The sequence below is a fragment of the Macaca thibetana genome, chromosome X, assembly GCF_024542745.1.
Source record: "Macaca thibetana thibetana isolate TM-01 chromosome X, ASM2454274v1, whole genome shotgun sequence".
Taxonomy (NCBI): domain Eukaryota; kingdom Metazoa; phylum Chordata; class Mammalia; order Primates; family Cercopithecidae; genus Macaca; species Macaca thibetana.
Genome location: NC_065598.1, coordinates 40752137 through 40769623, shown reverse-complemented (window position 1 = coordinate 40769623; position 17487 = coordinate 40752137). Strand labels below are relative to the sequence as shown.

The 17487-nt window shown below is 39.0% G+C and overlaps 2 protein-coding genes across 6 annotated transcripts in view; both read right to left on the bottom strand.

The window, feature by feature from the left end:
• DDX3X (DEAD-box helicase 3 X-linked) overlaps positions 1 to 17487 on the bottom strand; it is a 451205-nt gene that overhangs the window by 157156 nt on the left and 276562 nt on the right. The gene's annotated exons all lie outside the window — the stretch shown is intronic.
• USP9X (ubiquitin specific peptidase 9 X-linked) overlaps positions 1 to 17487 on the bottom strand; it is a 152541-nt gene that overhangs the window by 8834 nt on the left and 126220 nt on the right. For all 5 annotated transcript variants that reach the window (XM_050776170.1, XM_050776169.1, XM_050776171.1 and 2 more), the window contains exons 33-41: positions 14103 to 14276; positions 10989 to 11130; positions 9048 to 9801; positions 8373 to 8496; positions 7120 to 7345; positions 6544 to 6673; positions 2162 to 2347; positions 298 to 518; positions 123 to 211 (exon numbers count right to left, since the gene is read on the bottom strand). In XM_050776170.1, the coding sequence (XP_050632127.1) occupies positions 123 to 211; positions 298 to 518; positions 2162 to 2347; positions 6544 to 6673; positions 7120 to 7345; positions 8373 to 8496; positions 9048 to 9801; positions 10989 to 11130; positions 14103 to 14276 (2046 nt within the window). The remainder of the gene's footprint in view (positions 1 to 122; positions 212 to 297; positions 519 to 2161; positions 2348 to 6543; positions 6674 to 7119; positions 7346 to 8372; positions 8497 to 9047; positions 9802 to 10988; positions 11131 to 14102; positions 14277 to 17487) is intronic.

Sequence of the window (17487 nt, the reverse complement as noted above, 5' to 3'; positions counted from 1 at the left end):
GGTTTAAGATAAAACATTCACTAGAACTCCAATAGGTTAAAAAAATGTGTGACTGTCAATTTCAGTTAACTCTAACACCTGGGGCAAGCCTAATTGCTTCCAGTCACAAAAAGAGTATCCACCTGTGAGTTTGCCAGGAGTCCTCAATCAGTAAGATTTGCAAAAGCAGATCCAGATAGGGTCGCAGTTCATAGGTATAGGAATATGCAACCTAAAAACAAGTAAGACATAGTGAGTAACTTAATGAGAGGAATAAGAAATCAAATTATAAACATACAAATGTTATTTTCCTTTTACCTGCCAGAGAAGTTCACTGAGGACAGTAGATGAGAACTGAGGATTCTCCCAGCAGCAAAAACGAAGCAATTTGACGGTTTCGTCTGAATTACTGCAGTCTTCAATGATTTTCTTCACATAACTTGTTCTCACAAATAAAATGTCTGCCACATTCTGCTGAATTGGCATTATAGGTTGTGATAAATTAGGATCACCAAAAGGATTGGGAAGAGGAGGATTACCTAGAATACAGATTTGTCACCAATAAAAAAAAAACTAATAAGCTTCTCCACAATAATACACAACTTTCATGACAGAAAATAGCCTATATATAGCCTATAAATTTTTTTTTTTTTTTTTCCCCCTAAGATGGAGTCTTGCTCTGTCGTCCAGGCTGGAGTGCAATGGCGCGATCTCAGCTCACTGCAACATCCACCTCCCGGGTTCAAGCGATTCTCCTGCCTCAGCTTTCTGAGTAGCTGGGACTACAGGTACACGCCACCACGCCTGGCTAATTTTTTTGTATTTTTGTAGAGATGCGGTTTCGCCATGTTTGCCAGGCTGGTCTTGAACTCTTGACCTCAAGTGATCCACCCGCCTCGGCCTCCCAAAATGCTGGGATTACAGGCATGAGCCACCATGGCTGGCCAAATGTTTTATTTTAGAAAAATAACATTTTAAATCAAGTTTCCTAAGCACAACAAAGAAAGTAACATTATGCATTATAATGATCAGATAGATATATCAAGATGTAAAAATGCAAAATCTAAAAATAAATTTTTTTTTTTTTTTGGACACAGGGTCTCTCTCTGTCACCTAGGCTGGAGTGCAGTGGCGTGACCATAGCTCACTGCAGCCTTCTCCTGGGCTGAAGTGATTCTCCCACTTCAGTCTCCTGAGTAGCTGGGACTACAGGTGCACACCACCACACCCAGCCAACTTTTTTGTTGTTGTGATCCTCCTGCCTTGGCTTCCCCCAAAGTGTAGGGATTACAGGCATGAGCCACTGAGCCCAGCCTAAAAAGTTAATTCTTAAACTATTTCATAAACATGGTATCAACCTCAGTCACAAGGAGACAGAAAAAAGATCCCCATTAAATACGTAAAAAAGGTACAGGGGGCCGGGCGCGGTGGCTCAAGCCTGTAATCCCAGCACTTTGGGAGGCCGAGATGGGCGGATCACGAGGTCAGGAGATCAAGACCATCCTGGCTGACACGGTGAAACCCCGTCTCTACTAAAAAATACAAAAAACTAGCCGGGCGAGGTGGCAGGCGCCTGTAGTCCCAGCTACTCGGGAGGCTGAGGCAGGAGAATGGTGTAAACTCGGGCGGCGGAGCTTGCAGTGAGCTGAGATCCGGCCACTGCACTCCAGCTTGGGCGACAGAGCGAGACTCCGTCTCAAAAAAAAAAAAAAAAAAAAAAAAAAAAAAAAAAAAAAAAAAAAAAAAAAAGGTACAGGGCTAAAATACTCCAAAGCAAAAATCTTCCTCCAGACTCTTAGTACTATATATGCTCAGCAGTATTTAAAAACTACCGTAAAGAGGGCCGGGCATGGTGGCACACACCTGTAATCCCAGCACTTTGGGAGGCCCAGGTGGGCAGATCATCTGAGGTCAGGAGTTCGAGACCAGCCTGACCAACATGGTGAAACCCTGTCTCTGCTAAAAATACAAAATTAGCCGGGCGTGGTGGTGGGTGCCTGTAATCCCAGCTACTTGGGAGGCCAAGGCAGGAGAATGGCTTGAACCGGGGAGGTGGAGGTTGCAGTGAGCCGAGATCATGCCATTGCACTCCAGCCTGGGCAACAATAGCAAAACTCCATCTCAAACAACAACAACAACAGCAACAAAAGACTACTGTAAAGAATGGAGCATTCAAATTTACCATTGATTGAAGACTGCATTCTTGAAGAGACATTGCAACAGCGGATCAGCTGCGACACTACTGAGTATAATTTGCCTAATTCAGCATACTGATATTTGATTGGAGGACCTGGACCTTCATCTAAAGACACAAGCATAAAGGTAGCAGGTACACTCAATTTCAGAAGCTGTGTCTTCTCTGCCACACCTACAACAAAGGAGTGAAGGGGAGAAGAAAGAGAGGGAGAAAAATGCGAGGAAAAAATTAGGATGGCAAGGGCTTCATGAATAAAACAAGCAGTTACACAAAATATCTTGTCTATAATTTTTATGATCAGAAAAATTTTGATTTGTAATTTTATCACTTTTACTTAGCATTCAGAGAATTATTTTACCAGAAAAGAAAACTCGCCCATTGAGTATAAGTATTAACATTGTTAAACAGTGACCATGACTATGACATTCCAATCACACCGGCTCACTTTAAGGAAGATGAACACTTTTTCTTTTTTGAGACAGTCTTGCTCTCTCGCCAGGCTGGAGTGCAGTAGCGCGATCTCAGCTCACTGCAACCTCTGCCTCCCAGGTTCAAGCAATTCTCCTGCCTGAGCCTCCCCAGTAGCTGGGATTACAGGCACGTACCACGCCCAGCTAATTTTTGTATTTTTAGTAGAGATAGGGTTTCACCATGTTGGCCTGGATGGTCTTGGTATCTTGACCGCATGATCCGCCCACCTTGGCCTTCCAAAGTGCTGGGATTATGAGCCACTGCGCCCGACTGGAAGATGAACACTTTCTACGGCCTGGAGAGTCTAAAGGGACTAACCAAGACTGCAACCCTCATTTGTAAGGAAAAGAGGATGAAAACAACAAAACAACTATATTAAATAAGAAGTAAGAACTCTTGGTTTTGGTCCCTCTTCATGGTAATAAGCTAAGGAGCAGTTCTCAAACCATAACCACTTCCTCCTCCCTCGATTCCTGATTTTCTTTCTACCTCTTTTTGTTCTTATTTGCAACTCCTCCTTCCTGTCTCTTAAAAACTGATGTTTCTCCAAGTTCCCATGCCAGGCTATCTTCTCACACTGATTTCCCTGGATGATGTAGCCCACACTCATGGCTTTAATGTTCTAGATATTTTCATTCAGATGATTCAAAAACATTTCAAGACAAATTACTTACTGTTCTACTGTATATCTCCATTTGGGTGTCACACAGGCTCAAACTCAATCTACCCAAACTGAACTCACCCCTTTCTTCCCATAATGTTTCTCCTCCTGTATTTCCCCTCAGTAAATGGTACCACTCACAGTTGTTTATGTTAGAATTTTGGGGATCATTCTTCACATGTCTTCCCTGTCCCGTCCTTCTCTGAATATCCAATCACCAAATCCACTGATTCCACTTCTTATAAAAAGCACCATATATCTATCTGTCCATTTGTATGTCTCTCACTGCCAGTTCTCCAGTACAGGCCACAATGATCTTATGTCTATAGATCATTTTAACATTCTCTGGGATCTTATTCCATTGCAATCCATTCCACACTGTGGCCACAGGGATCTTTCTAGATGGTATTTACCTGTTCAAAACCCTACAATGGCTCATCCAATGCCTCAGTCTCTCTCACAAGGCCTATTAGAACCACATGATCAGAAACTCCTGCTCAGCACTCCTGCCATTCCCATCTTACATCAATTCTAGTCAGACTGGACAACTTTCATTCCATCCAATAAGCCACACCAAGTTTATCACGTCTTTGCATCTGCTGTTCACTCTAGATGGAAAGCTCAACCAACCAATTCCCACATTACATTCCCCATTAAGTCTTCTGTACTCCCCAAATCCCTTCAGGTACCATGCCCCCCATGATGCACTCTGCATTTTCCCTATTAGAGCCATTAACATATTTTATGGCAACTACATTATTTGCTTCTATATTCCATTAGGCAATCTTATTTATTGCCATATCCCCCAAAACATAATAAAAACAGGTCCACAACCTCTTATCTAAAATCCTAAGACTCCGAAAGCTATTTTAATTTTTTTTTTTTTTTTGAGACGGAGTCTCACTCTGTCTCCCAGGCTGGAGTACAGTGGCGTGATCTGAGCTCACTGCAACCTCCGCCTCCTGGGTTCAAGCGATTCTCCTGCCTCAGCCTCCTGAGTAGCTGGGATGTGCCACCATGCTCGGCTAATTTTTGTATATTTAATAGAGACGGGGTTTCACCGTGTTGGTCAGGTTGGTCTTGAACTCCTGACCTCGTGATCCACCCGCCTCGGCCTCCCAAAGTGCTGGGATTACAGGCGTGAGCCACCGCACCCGGCCTAAAAGCTATTATTATAACAAGGTTTTTTGTTTGTTTGTTTTTGAGACGGAGTCTTGCCCTGTTGCCCAGGCTGGAGTGCAGTGGTGCTATCTCTGCTCATTGCAACCTGTGCCTCCTGGGTTCAAGCAATTCTCCTGCCTCAGCCTCCCAAGTAGCTGGGACTACAGGTGCCCACAACCACGCCCTGCTAATTTTTGTATTTTTAAGTAGAGATGGGGTTTTACCATGTTTGCCAGGATGGTCTTGAACTCCATACCTCAGGTGATCTGCCTGCCTCGGCCTCCCAAAGCGCTGGGATTACAGGCATGAGCCACCTCGTCCAGCCCAACAAAGTTTTTCATTAAGTTGGTGTCAAAATGTGTTTGTTGGGATAACCTAGTCTGAACTGACTAAAGGCTACTTACAGTCTTCATTTCTCCCTTCAGTATATTTACATTTTACTGTAGAAATATTAATGTGTTCAATTTTAAGTTGTTGTCTCAGACCCTGCTATAGAGATAGGGATATATGCACTGCCTTGCTTTTCTTAAATCCAAACAATTCTCAATCCCAATGCATATCCGATCTTAAGGACTTCGTATTAAGGTTTACAGACCATACAGTATTTGTTTTCAGCAAGAAAATTTTATAAGTAGGTTACATTATGGAACAATGATGTATGCTTTCTGAACAGGCAATATTTCTCAAAGAAGAGTTGAACAGAATAGGATTTTTCTGAATGTCTAAATTTGGCATTTTTAAGTTTGAAATACAGATTCCACTGATGCTTATCTAATAAATATTCTTTTTTTTTTTTTGAGACGGAGTCTTGCTCTGTCGCCCAGGCTGGAGTGCAGTGGCCGGATCTCAGCTCACTGCAAGCTCCGCCTCCCGGGTTTACGCCATTCTCCTGCCTCAGCCTCCCGAGTAGCTGGGACTACAGGCGCCCGCCACCTCGCCCGGCTAATTTTTTGTGTTTTTTAGTAGAGACGGGGTTTCACCGTGTTAGCCAGGAAGGTCTTGATCTCCTGACCTCGTGATCCGCCCGTCTTGGCCTCCCAAAGTGCTGGGATTACAGGCTTGAGCCACCGCGCCCGGCTAAATATTCTTTTCTTTCTCATCTACAAATACCCAAATATCTACAATGTGGAAAAAGGTAAGGGAAAGGAAGACAAACTAAATAGACAAATGAAAAGTACAATCTCCCTTATGTTAAAAAGTCCATGAATCCAATGGTGATTAAGTAATGTCACAGAAAAGAAACCTGAAAATGACAGGTATGCCTGGATATAGAACTTCATTTTGGATATATGGCTGTTTGGTTTGTTTGCTTTTTGGAGACAGGGTCTCCTTCTGTTGCCCACGCTGGAGAGCACTGATGCAATCACGGGTCACCGCAGCCTCAACCTCCTTAGCTCAAGTGATTCTCCCACCTCAGCCTCCCAAGTAGCTAGGACTACAGGCATATGCCACCACACGCAGCTAATTTTTAAATTTTATTTTGTAGAGATAGGGTCTCCCTATGGTGTCTAGGTTGGTCTCGAACTCCTGGGCTTAAGCAATCTTCTTGCCTTGGCCTCCCAAAGTGTTGGGAATACAGGCATAAGCCATTGTGCCCAGCCCTTAAATTAATATTTGAAGCAAGTATTTTTATTATCCATAATTGTAATTTACTTACACAAAAACTTATGTACAGACCAAGTCTGCTATCTAAATTTGGTGAGTATCACAACCATCTGGGGACTCCTTTGAAAACATGGATTCCCTGACATTAGCTTTGCGGATGCTGATTCAATCAGTGTGAGAAGAGGCCTAGAAACCAGTATTTTCCAAAAGCAGCCAGATTTGGCACCACTGCATTAGGAGATTTAAAAAAAAAAAAAAAAATCAAGACACAGATTCTGACCTGTGTCTACTACAAAGACACACGCATAAAGTAAAAGGTGAAAGTGCCATGTTCAGATAAAATTCACAACAGGTTTTATGGGAAATTGTTTCTATTTCAAATCAGATTATATTTTATCACTTGACCTAAATGACTTCACAATTTAATATGATACATCAAAACAGAATTCTGAAAAACTTAAATTCTTACCTAAATTGGCATACATTACAAACAGGTTGAAATACTGCTGTAAATGACGCCCATGCTCTGAAACTTCCCTTCTCAAGAGATTTAGTACTGCTCTTAGTAAGTGATCACTCAAGCTTAAGTTGTCATAAGCCTGTAAAGGATAAAACATTACCTGTTTTACAGCAACAAGGTATATGTATACTTCTATTTGCATAAAAAGGACATGCACATATGCTGATACAGGCATACATTTATGGAAGGACTGATCACACAAACTAAACTATTTTGCTTCTTGGGAAAGGGAATGAAGATCAGAGGTGGATTTCATTATAATTCTTCACACTTGTAATTTTTTTAAAAAACTAAGACTATTTTAAAAAAATCTTCAAAATAGTCTCTTATATTTTTAAAGAGCCAATAATTACTATTCATTGCTATGCAGTAATATTAAATGGAACTCACTGACATCATATTATGTGTGTGTTTCTGTTAGGTAAACATATCAAGTGGATGCACATAGGTTTGTGACTTCGACTTCCAGGAAACACAATTTATTTGTAAACATCTCATCATTTAGAAAGAAAGCTGTGCAATTACCTGACTAGAAGGTCCAGGAGAGGCAAAAGGTGAAGGACATGGCCCATCTTGCAAGGAAAAATGTGCAATAAAGACTATAAGTTTTGCAAACGCACCCCTCACTTCTGCACTAGGGCACTCCAGAAGGTATTCGGAGAAGCGATTTGAAACATTAAAAAGGACATTATGAGCAAACCAAAAACGTACATTCTTGCTGTGACGAAGGAGAATACACAATGCATCATACCTAAAATAAAACAAAAAAATCTATGACTATTAATTCAATAACTTGTTCTCTATAGTAAAAGGATGAGTCTCATTGAACCAAAAAAAAGATAAAGATCTTCCTCTACTGCTGAAGAGAGAACCAGCAAAGGTTGCTTCTAGTATTAAAATAACAGATAAATACTATGACTTGGTCTATTCTCTCAGTTACAAAACGGGTGAAAGTTTGTCCTCTAAAAATCCATTAACAAACTCTTCCTAGGTTCAACGACAAAATATCACCCCCTTATCTTGACATACTATTTCTGAAATCAGTAAGTAAAAATTATTAAATCAATGTATTATAATGGCCTCTATACTTTCATAATTAGAAACTTAAGAAAATCATTTTAATTTTTTACCCTTTTAATCTGTGTCAGAATTCAATCTAAGTAAGCTAAAACCTCATAAATTTCATAAGTAGCTTACACTTTTCAGTCTCATCTTGTAATCTTTGGTTTTGTTTGAGACAGGATCTTGCTCTGCTGCCCAGGCTGGAGTGCAATGGCACGGTCATGGCTCACTGCAGTCTCAACCTCCCAGACTCCAGCGATCCTCCCACCTTAGCCTTCCGAGTAGCTGGGATTACAGGTGTATGCCACCATACTTGGGTAATTTTTTAAATCTTCTTTGAAGAGATAGGGTCTCACTATGTTGCCTAGGCTGGTCTTGAACTCCCGAGCTCAAGCAATCCTCCCACCCTGGCCTCCCAAAGTGCTGGGATTACAGGTGTGAGTCACTGTCCCCAGTCTCATCTTGTAATCTTTGGTGCAGAGATGTCAAAGATATGATACAAGGTAATAGAAGAAGTCAGTTTCTGAATAACAAAAGGCCATGTTTAGACTAAGTAACTATTTTAATATGATTTCTCTATTGTGACCCAGAGTTATTTTTATTCTGTATTCCAAACTTCAAACAAAATTCTCATGGTTTAGAAAAAAATAAAGCAGTCTATTAAAGAACCAAACCAAACATTAGTATAATAGGAATGAAAATCCAAAGCAATGTACCAATCACTGGCAGAGCCACGGACTACTTTCTTTGTGTGAAATCCTGTAGTAAAGAGGAACCTAGCAGCAAGTTGAATACTGATCATAGTGATTTCTTCTGCTTCAGGCAACAGGTGATCTTGACCTATAAATAAAATGCAGATATAAAAACAAATTTTTATTTTCCAACCCCATTTTCAAACAAGTCTGCATTTCCATTAATTTTGAGAAGTCCTAAATTTATTAAGAACCTCTCTCAGGCTACTATAATTTAGACCCATTTTTATTTTATTCTATTTATTTTTTTGAGATGGAGACTCACTCTGTCACCCAGGCTGGAGTGCAGTGGCACCATCTTGGCTCACTGCAACCTCCACCTCCCAGGTTCAAGCGATTCTCCTGCCTCAGCCTCCTGAGTAGCTGGGACTACAGGTGCATGCAACCATGCCGGCTAATTTTAGTATTTTTAGTAGAGATGGGGTTTCACCATGTTGGTCAGGCTGGTATCGAATTCTTGACCTCAGGTGATCCACCTACCTCGGCCTCCCAAAGTGCTGGGATCACAGGCGTGAACCACCGCACCCAGCAATTTAGACTCATTTAAAGTGAAAACATTAATTTTATGAACTTAAACATGTTGATGCCTACTAGAAATTATTCTTTATTACTAAGAAGCTAAACTCTCTTGATACTTACCGGGAGGAGGGTTTAAGTAAACGCCATTACATGTAAGCAGTTTTTTCATAAACTGAAAATACTCCATACTGTACTGCATTCGGTTATGCATGAATTGTACATTCTGTTTCCGTACACTTCTCTCAATGGCTGATGGCATAATAATCTGATGAGGTCTGGTGGTGATAGCAAGCTCTGATATGTATCTTATCAACTCATCATCTTGGTCTATTGTGTCCATTCGTTCGTAAAAAAGTATATAAGCATTCCACCACCTTTTCTGGCGCCTGTATGACATGCGCTTCATCATGTGATCAAACACTTCTCCCATGTACTCTCCACCAAAACACTGGTTTTTCATTTCTTCATCATCATCCATTTTACATTCTGTTACATCACCATCATCAAATTTATACCAGCGGTTTCTCTCACCATCTCCACCATTCCTTTGGATGATATAAGAATAATAATGCCCCCCACTCGCTTGACCACTGTGTACAAGCACACCCACAAGTCTGTATTTTGTGCTTCCTGCTGTCTCACTTTCAGACTGCTCACTCTGTTGTATCAACTGACTCTCTGGGTTTACATTATCCCCTTCCAGCTTTGCGACACCTGCAACTGTGTAAGGTTCCATGTCCAGCTCTCGAGGAAATTCAAAATAATCATTGAACTTGATTGCACATTCTCTTTCCCAGTCATAGTCAAATCGCTTTAGTTGTATAGCAAGAACAGGAGGTAACTTTTTAATCAGCAAGCGCTTTACGGTATCAACCTAAAATAAACAAGAGAAAGTTACTAGATGTTCTATTAAAATCCACAATAAAAACAAACAAAAAAAACCCAACAAAAACCCAAGCAAACTTTTAAATGATATTAAGACTTATCTGAATTTTTAAGTGTAAACAAATACATGACAATGAGCATAATCAAGATAATCCTATCAGCTGACTTAAATGCTAAAATTAATAATATGCAAACGTAAGTTGTTGACTGGTTTCTGTCATTGTTATCTAGCCATTATTACCTGTTTGATATTTACTGTTGTTCCCATGAAGGTGGTTTCCTATGTACAAACAATAATAATAGTAGCTAATATTTGTTGGGCAATTAAGATGCCAGGTAATAGACTAAGTGCTGCACACGTAAAAACATACCTAATCCTTACAACCTTCTCAAGTGTATACTACTGAACCTTAAAGATGAAAATTAGTAATCACAGAGAGGTCAAGTAACTTGCCTCAGGTCTCAGGAGCTGCAGGTGGCAGGCAGTATGGTTTTACAGCCCACAATCTCAATCTTTAAACTTTAAGACTTCTCTAAGTGGTGCATAAGGCCAAAACAACAAAAGTGACTTGAGGGTGAAAGGGTTTGGGAGCTCCCAAAGATATACCTTATTCATTACTATAATGCGTGTGAATTATCTCTCCCAAAGAACTGCTAGTAAGATTCCAAAATAAATGGTTTTATAACATAGGTGACAAAAGAAATCTTACGGGCCACTTGACTAGTCTAAAAGAAATCTTATGTAGTTCAATACAGTAATTAAATGGTTTCAGCAAATGTTTTGGTCTTGACAAGTAATCCTAGACATGACAGGAGAAATATTTTCCTCTATCAGCTCTGTATCTTTGAGGGGTTCATTGGCAATTTGTTTCTTGGTAGAGATGGAAAGTGTCTGTGTAACTTAGATAAGAGAATGTGCTATCATGTTATGACTTTTAAAATTATTCACTCTTATTTACCTGTTTTTATCTTATTTACCTAGCCCCTTTGGCACTACTTTTTTTCCTTCCCTGCCAAACCTTCTATCAGTTATCATGTTGACTACTTCTCTGCTACCACTATACCAAAGTAGGAGAAAATAAAAAGAGGGTGACTTGTGAGGATGAACCAAAAAAACCAATTTCTTCTAAATCCATTAAATGTAATCAAAATGAAACAAAACTAGACAGCCCGTACCTTTTTATTGCATTTTTCACAATGATATGCATTTGCACCTTCTAGTAAATCTCCTTTGACATATTGTTCCAAAGAATCAAGAAGATTTTGGTGATTTCTAATGTCTACGTTTAGGGTCGTAAAAGATTCTTCACATTCGTACCTAAAAACGATAAAAGAAAGGATTTATCCCTTAGTTTTCTAAACGTTTATTTAGTTTTGGACTTAATGAAAACTACATTTGCCTTTGTTTTTTTAATTATACTTTATGTTCTAGGGTACATGTGCACAATGTGCAGGTCTGTTAAATATGTATACATGTGCTGTGTTGGTTTGCTGCACCCATACATTTGCCATTTTGATAATACGAAACCCGTTAAGTCATAGAATGTTAGCAATAAAAGTTAACTTGATCAAGATTATTAGGTGAAATGGTTTTTTAAGTTGAATCTGTCTGGATTCACAGCTGAATCTCTTTGTAGTATACGATGCTGCTTCCAGTATTAACCGTTTAGACAGTAATTCACGCCGAGGCCAAAGCATGAATTTATTAAGTTCTGAAAATGATAAACTATGAATAAGCTAAATTTTTATATATTCTTCCTTTTCTGTAATGGAAGCCTTAGTAAAGCAAAAGTTTGAACACACAAATGAGTACAGGATTAGCAACCTGAGAAGGAGCTAGAATCCCAGTTTACGGTCATTTTCTACCAAAGAGACTCCGATTTCTGGTGAGACACATGCATAAATGCAAAACAAGGGATGTGAGGAATACATTATTAACCATTAATTCATTCAGTGGATAGACTGAGAGTACCTTCTATGTGTAAATGCACTGAGGGATATTCAATGTTTAAGACGGTCCCTTATTTAAGGGTCCCTTATTTAAGGAATTTTAAACTCAGGAAAAAAGGTACACAAAGGCATTTATAAATTGTATGAATGAAATATAACGCAGGTATTAAGCAAATTGCTACTATATAATCAGGGAACAGCCCATAAAAGAAAAAAAGTTAGATCTCAGACTACACTTCAAAAGTAGGACATTCTTCAACACCTATAAAAAGAAGATGTTCTAACACTAGAGGACAGCAAAGTCTTTCTGTAAAGGGCCAGAAAGTAAGTATCTTAGGTTTTGTGAGGCATATGGTCTCTGCGGTAACTACAGATGCTCTTCGCTTATGAAATGGCTACAGCCCAATAAACCCATCATAAATTGAAAATATCGTAAGTTGAAAATGCATTTAATACACCTAACCTACCAAACATCATAGCTTTAGCCTAGCCTACCCTAAATGTGTTCAGAACACTTATATTAGCCTACAGTTGGGCAAAATCTTGTAACACAAAGATTCATGTAATTCATTCAATACTGTACTGAGAGTGAAAAACAGAATGGTTGTATGGGCACTCAAAGTAGAGTTTCTTTCTTTTTTGTTTTTAATGAGGTGAGGTCTTGCTCTGTTACCCAGGCTGGAATGCAGTGGCATGATCATAGTTCACTGGAACTTCTAACTCCTGGGCTCAAGTGATCCTCCTGACTCAGCCTCCCAAGCAGCTGGGACTGCAGGCGTCCACCCCCATGCCCAGCTAGTTAAAAAAAAGACTAGTTTAGCTGTTGATCAGGTACAAGGATCTGATTTCAAGACCATAATCTTTTGACATTTCACTTGCCAAAGAAAACCAGTGATTTCCAAATAATTTAGAAAATTGTCTAAAACTAAGGAGGAGTGACATGAACAAATGATCCCAAAATTGGCTGTTTTCATCACTAATTAAAAACAAGGTTAAAATTTTATTTTATTGTTCACCTAATATAAAAGGCCTTTCAAAAGGACTGAAAGTTGCCTAGGCTAAGTGAGTAAGTATATTCCCCAATTATGAATGAGTGGTAAGACTATAACTTCCTAGAAATTTCTCATTTATATAGTATTACCTCTCCCCCAATCATTTCCTGGTAATCAAAAACAAAACACCCCCACAAACCACATGTATACTCAACCCATGACTATATTTAATAGAGTTTGGATTGTAGAAAATACTATCTTACTGTGACATTTTGGTGAAAAACGATTGCAAATCAACATTAATCCATATTATAACAAGACAAGTCCCAAAGTAAAACTTCCATTATGACAAGCATGTGTGTTTATCAGTAATGAACTCATTAACTACTGCTAATAGAAGCCCTTAATCAATTTTCCTTTTGGTCAAACAATCTGTTTTGTCAATGTTTTTCTTGTAAAATCTTTTTTTTAACAATAGGTTTGGTATGTTTTGTATACAAATATACCTTAAAGACAATGACAATAATCAATGCTATTTTAAAAGTCATTATTTCATTTGTATAGGAAATACTACCACAGCTTTGTCATCTTCTAAACTTACTGTATTTACACTATTATAATCACTCAAGTTCTAAGATAAAGGGCAAATTTATAAATAACACCTGTAGCTATATGCAAAATGCCATTTCATTTCTCCAGGAATAATATTCTGTAAAAGAATGTAATAGTAGGCTGGGCATGGTGGCTCACACCTGTCATCTCAACACTTTGGGAGGCTGAGGTGGCTGAGGTGTGAGGACTGATTTTGAGGTCAGGAGTTTGGGACCCCATTGGCCAACAAGATATCCCATCTCTAAAAAAATTTACAAATTAGCCAGGCGTGATGGCACATGCCTGTAGTCCCAGCTATTTGAGAGGCTGAGGCAGTAGGACTGCTTGAGCCCGGAAGTTCAAAGTTACTATGAGTTATGATCATGCCACTGAACTCCAGCCTGGGAAACAAAGAGAAACCTTGTCTCTTTCAGAAAAGAAAGAAAAAAAAAGAGAAAGGAAAAGAAAAAGGAATAAGGAAAGGAAATAGGAAAGGAAAGGGAAGGGAGACTGTAAGAGTATAATATAATAAAATGGCTAAGAGATCAGGCAGAGTAGAAGGAACTAAAAATTAATTGACAAAAACAAAAAATAGTCCCACAGCAGTAAGGTATGCACAGTATATAAATCATTCTGTTTCAGGTATTTAGTAATCAGTGACATACTCCACTTTTGTATGTAAGTACAAGTAAAAATTTTATTTTTGTTAGTATATACATGGTACAACATATACTTTCAATGTGTAATTAGTACTTACCTATGTGGGCAGCCTTGGCAGATCTTCTGATCAGCAAAGGAACCTCCTAAGACTTTACTTAGCATAGCTGGATGTCCTAAAGCTTTTAAAGCTTCATCTAAACTATCCACCAATGAATTAAAAAATTCTAAAGCATCGTGTTGTTCACGCAGATTAACAGGCTCACCCCAAAGCCTAAGAAATGAATGAAATAAAACATGTAACGTGACATTCACAGAACAATATGTACAACTATATTTTTCAGGGGGAAAAAAAACAACAGGACCACAAACAACAGTATATAAAACCGAGATTTTATTCCTCAACCACACAGAAAAAGTAAAAAAAAAAAAAAAAAAAAAAAAGAATGTGCTTTCCCTATAGAATGTAGTGGGGTAAGAGAGTGAGCCTCATACTAAAACTAGTACCCTAGCGGCAAAGAACTGCCACGAAACCAGTGGTGTAATTGATGGATAGTACAGCTCCAAGAATGAGGTGGTGGATCTCACTCTTATGTGGATGTTACAATTACTATTTTATTTCTTTCATTTTGCTTATATTTTAGATTATAAATAGTAAAAAGATCAGATCTAGTTACTCTTAAATTTATTTTTTTCCCCAAGAGAGAAAGCTTTAACTTGTTTTACAGTTAATCTCTTGAATAATCTAAGAAAAGACACCATCACTACATACCACAAAATGAGAACTCATACTTCTAAAACTCAGGCACTGCTGGAAACTATCAATAATACCTGATTTTGTATATACAGAATAATGTACATAGAGAATTTAAGTGTATTTGTTCTAAGCAAGAAATGACAAACATTTTAAAGTATGCAAGAACTGTCTTTTGATACTTTTGTAAAACCTTTTCTATATAGCAATCTCATTTCTATATTTTAGACAAATAAAAATTTGTATACAGTAAGTTTAAAATCAAATAAATTATTTGTTAAAAATCAGCTTGTTCCATTACAAGAAATTACACCAGTCTGTTCTATTTACTTTCAAACCATACTCAACTCCTCAAACTTTCAAACATGTAATCAACTAACTTCAAAAGGGAAAAGGTACCCTTTATAAAGGAGAGATCTGTTAAGACACCAAGAAATCAAAATTGGTATCACTTAATAATTGTGGTAACACATGCCTCCCAATACAGTGTAGTGAGAAACACAAAACATCAATTATGTAGTTTTATTGCCCCCACCCCCTCAACATTTAACATGAAGCTAATCATGAGGAAACAATCACACAAATCAAAAAAGACATTCTGCAAGACAACAGGCCTGGACTCTTTAAAAATTTCAGTGTGATACAAGTCACAAGTTACGGAGATTATTTTACATAAAAGGCAACTAAAGAGCAAACAGCCAAATTCTTGTGATTCCTTCATAAGTATCAGATTGGGATAGAAAGATAAGTTATAAAGACCATTTTTGGGAAATCAGAATATATACTGATGAATATTAGAGATTAAAAATCAATATTACATTACTTGGATATAACTATATTATACCTAAGTAGGAAAACTGCTTTATTCTGATAAATGATTTCTTATAAGATATATGTTGAAGTATGAAGGGGTGAAGCATCATGTTTGCAACTTACTATCAACTTAAGAACAAAATAAACCAAAAACCAAGTATACATATAGCAAGATAAGCAAATATGGCAAAATGTTAACTAGTAAAACTGCATACAGAATATAACATAAAGGTGATAATTATACCTCTTCTTCACCTTTTCTGTAGGTTTGAAACTTTTGAAAATAAAAAAGTGGGCCAGGTGCGGTGGCTCAAGCTTGTAATCCCAGCACTTTGGGAGGCCGAGACGGGCAGATCACGAGGTCAGGAGATCAAGACCATCCTGGCTAACCCGGTGAAACCCCGTCTCTACTAAAAAATACAAAAAACTAGCTGGGCGAGGTGGTGAGCGCCTGTAGTCCCAGCTACTCGGGAGGCTGAGGCAGGAGAATGGCGTGAACCTGGGAGGCGGAGCTTGCAGTGAGCTGAGATCGGGCCACTGCACTCCAGGCTGGGCAACAGAGCGAGACTCCGTCTCAAAAAAAAAAAAAAAAAGAAAAGAAAAAAGTGGGGTGAGGAAGTATAGTTAACTAAACCACTTGTATCAAGAGTAGATTATGTGTCTAAAGTGTGGATAATCCAAAGTGCTAGTCTATACAAACCGAGCTCCACTAGCACAGGGAGTAACTGAAAAGTCAAAAAAGCAAAGGCATTACAACAGAAAAAATTGTAACTGAATGACAAATTAAGACAAAAGTTTAAAAAGTGTAAGCCTCGGCTGGGCGTGGTGGCTCACGCCTGTAATCCCAACACTTTGGGAGTCCGAGGTGGATGGATCACCTGAAGTCAGGAGTTCAAGACCAGCCTGACCAACATGGTGAAACCCCGTCTTTACTAAAAATACTAAAATTAGCTGGGCATGGTGGCGGGCACCTGTAATCCCAGCTACTTGGGAGGCCGAGACAGGAGAATCGCTTGAACCCAAGAGGCAGAGGTTACTGTGAGCCAAGATCGCACCACTGCACTCTAGCCTGGGCGACAGAGTGAGACTACATCTCAAAAAACACCCAGTGTAAGCCTCTGTTTGTGTTCTTCAATTTGAAAAAGCATAAACAGAAATGCTAAAAGCCTTAAGGCAGAGATGGAATAACCTAGGGAAAGAAGACAGAACTGAAATAGTTAGAGGAGGGAGAGTGGTATGCTGGGCGACGGGACTAAAAGCAAAATGAGAGATGGGAGGGAGGGTGGTCCACGCAAGACACTAGTACAGAGTTAAGTAGAGGGCCCAGCTAGGGGAGGAGAAGAAATTTATACTGCTTTGTCAGAAGAAGGGAAGGCGGACCAGAGTATCAGGTGACCCTTCGTTCCCCACTCCTCTCAGCTGGCCGGGAAGCACCTTAAAGGGATTCCAAGGAGGATTACTTACAAAACAAAACAAACCAAACCTCACTGCTATAAATAATTATACCCCTTTTCATACACAGTAAGAGTTACGTGTTGTACTGTAGTTATTTTAGCACAGTGCATGACGTATTACCGACTTAAAGTCAAAGGAAACAAGATAAAAATGTAATTGAGTTTTTTAACTTAAAAAAAAATAGTTGGTGAGGGCAATTTTTCCTTTACAGATCTTTTCTAGCTATTAAATGAAAAAATAAAATATTGTTATTTTGTAACCCTGAAGAAATACTGTATTAAGATAATGATAATCGGCCAGGTGCGGTGGCTCACGCCTGTAATCCCAGCATTTTGGGAGGCCGAGGCGGGTGGATCACCTGACGTCAGGAATTCGAGACCAGCCTGGCCAAAACGGCGAAACCCTGTCTCTACTAAAAATACAAAAAATTGGTGGGGTGGGGTGGGCCTGTCGTCCCAGCTAC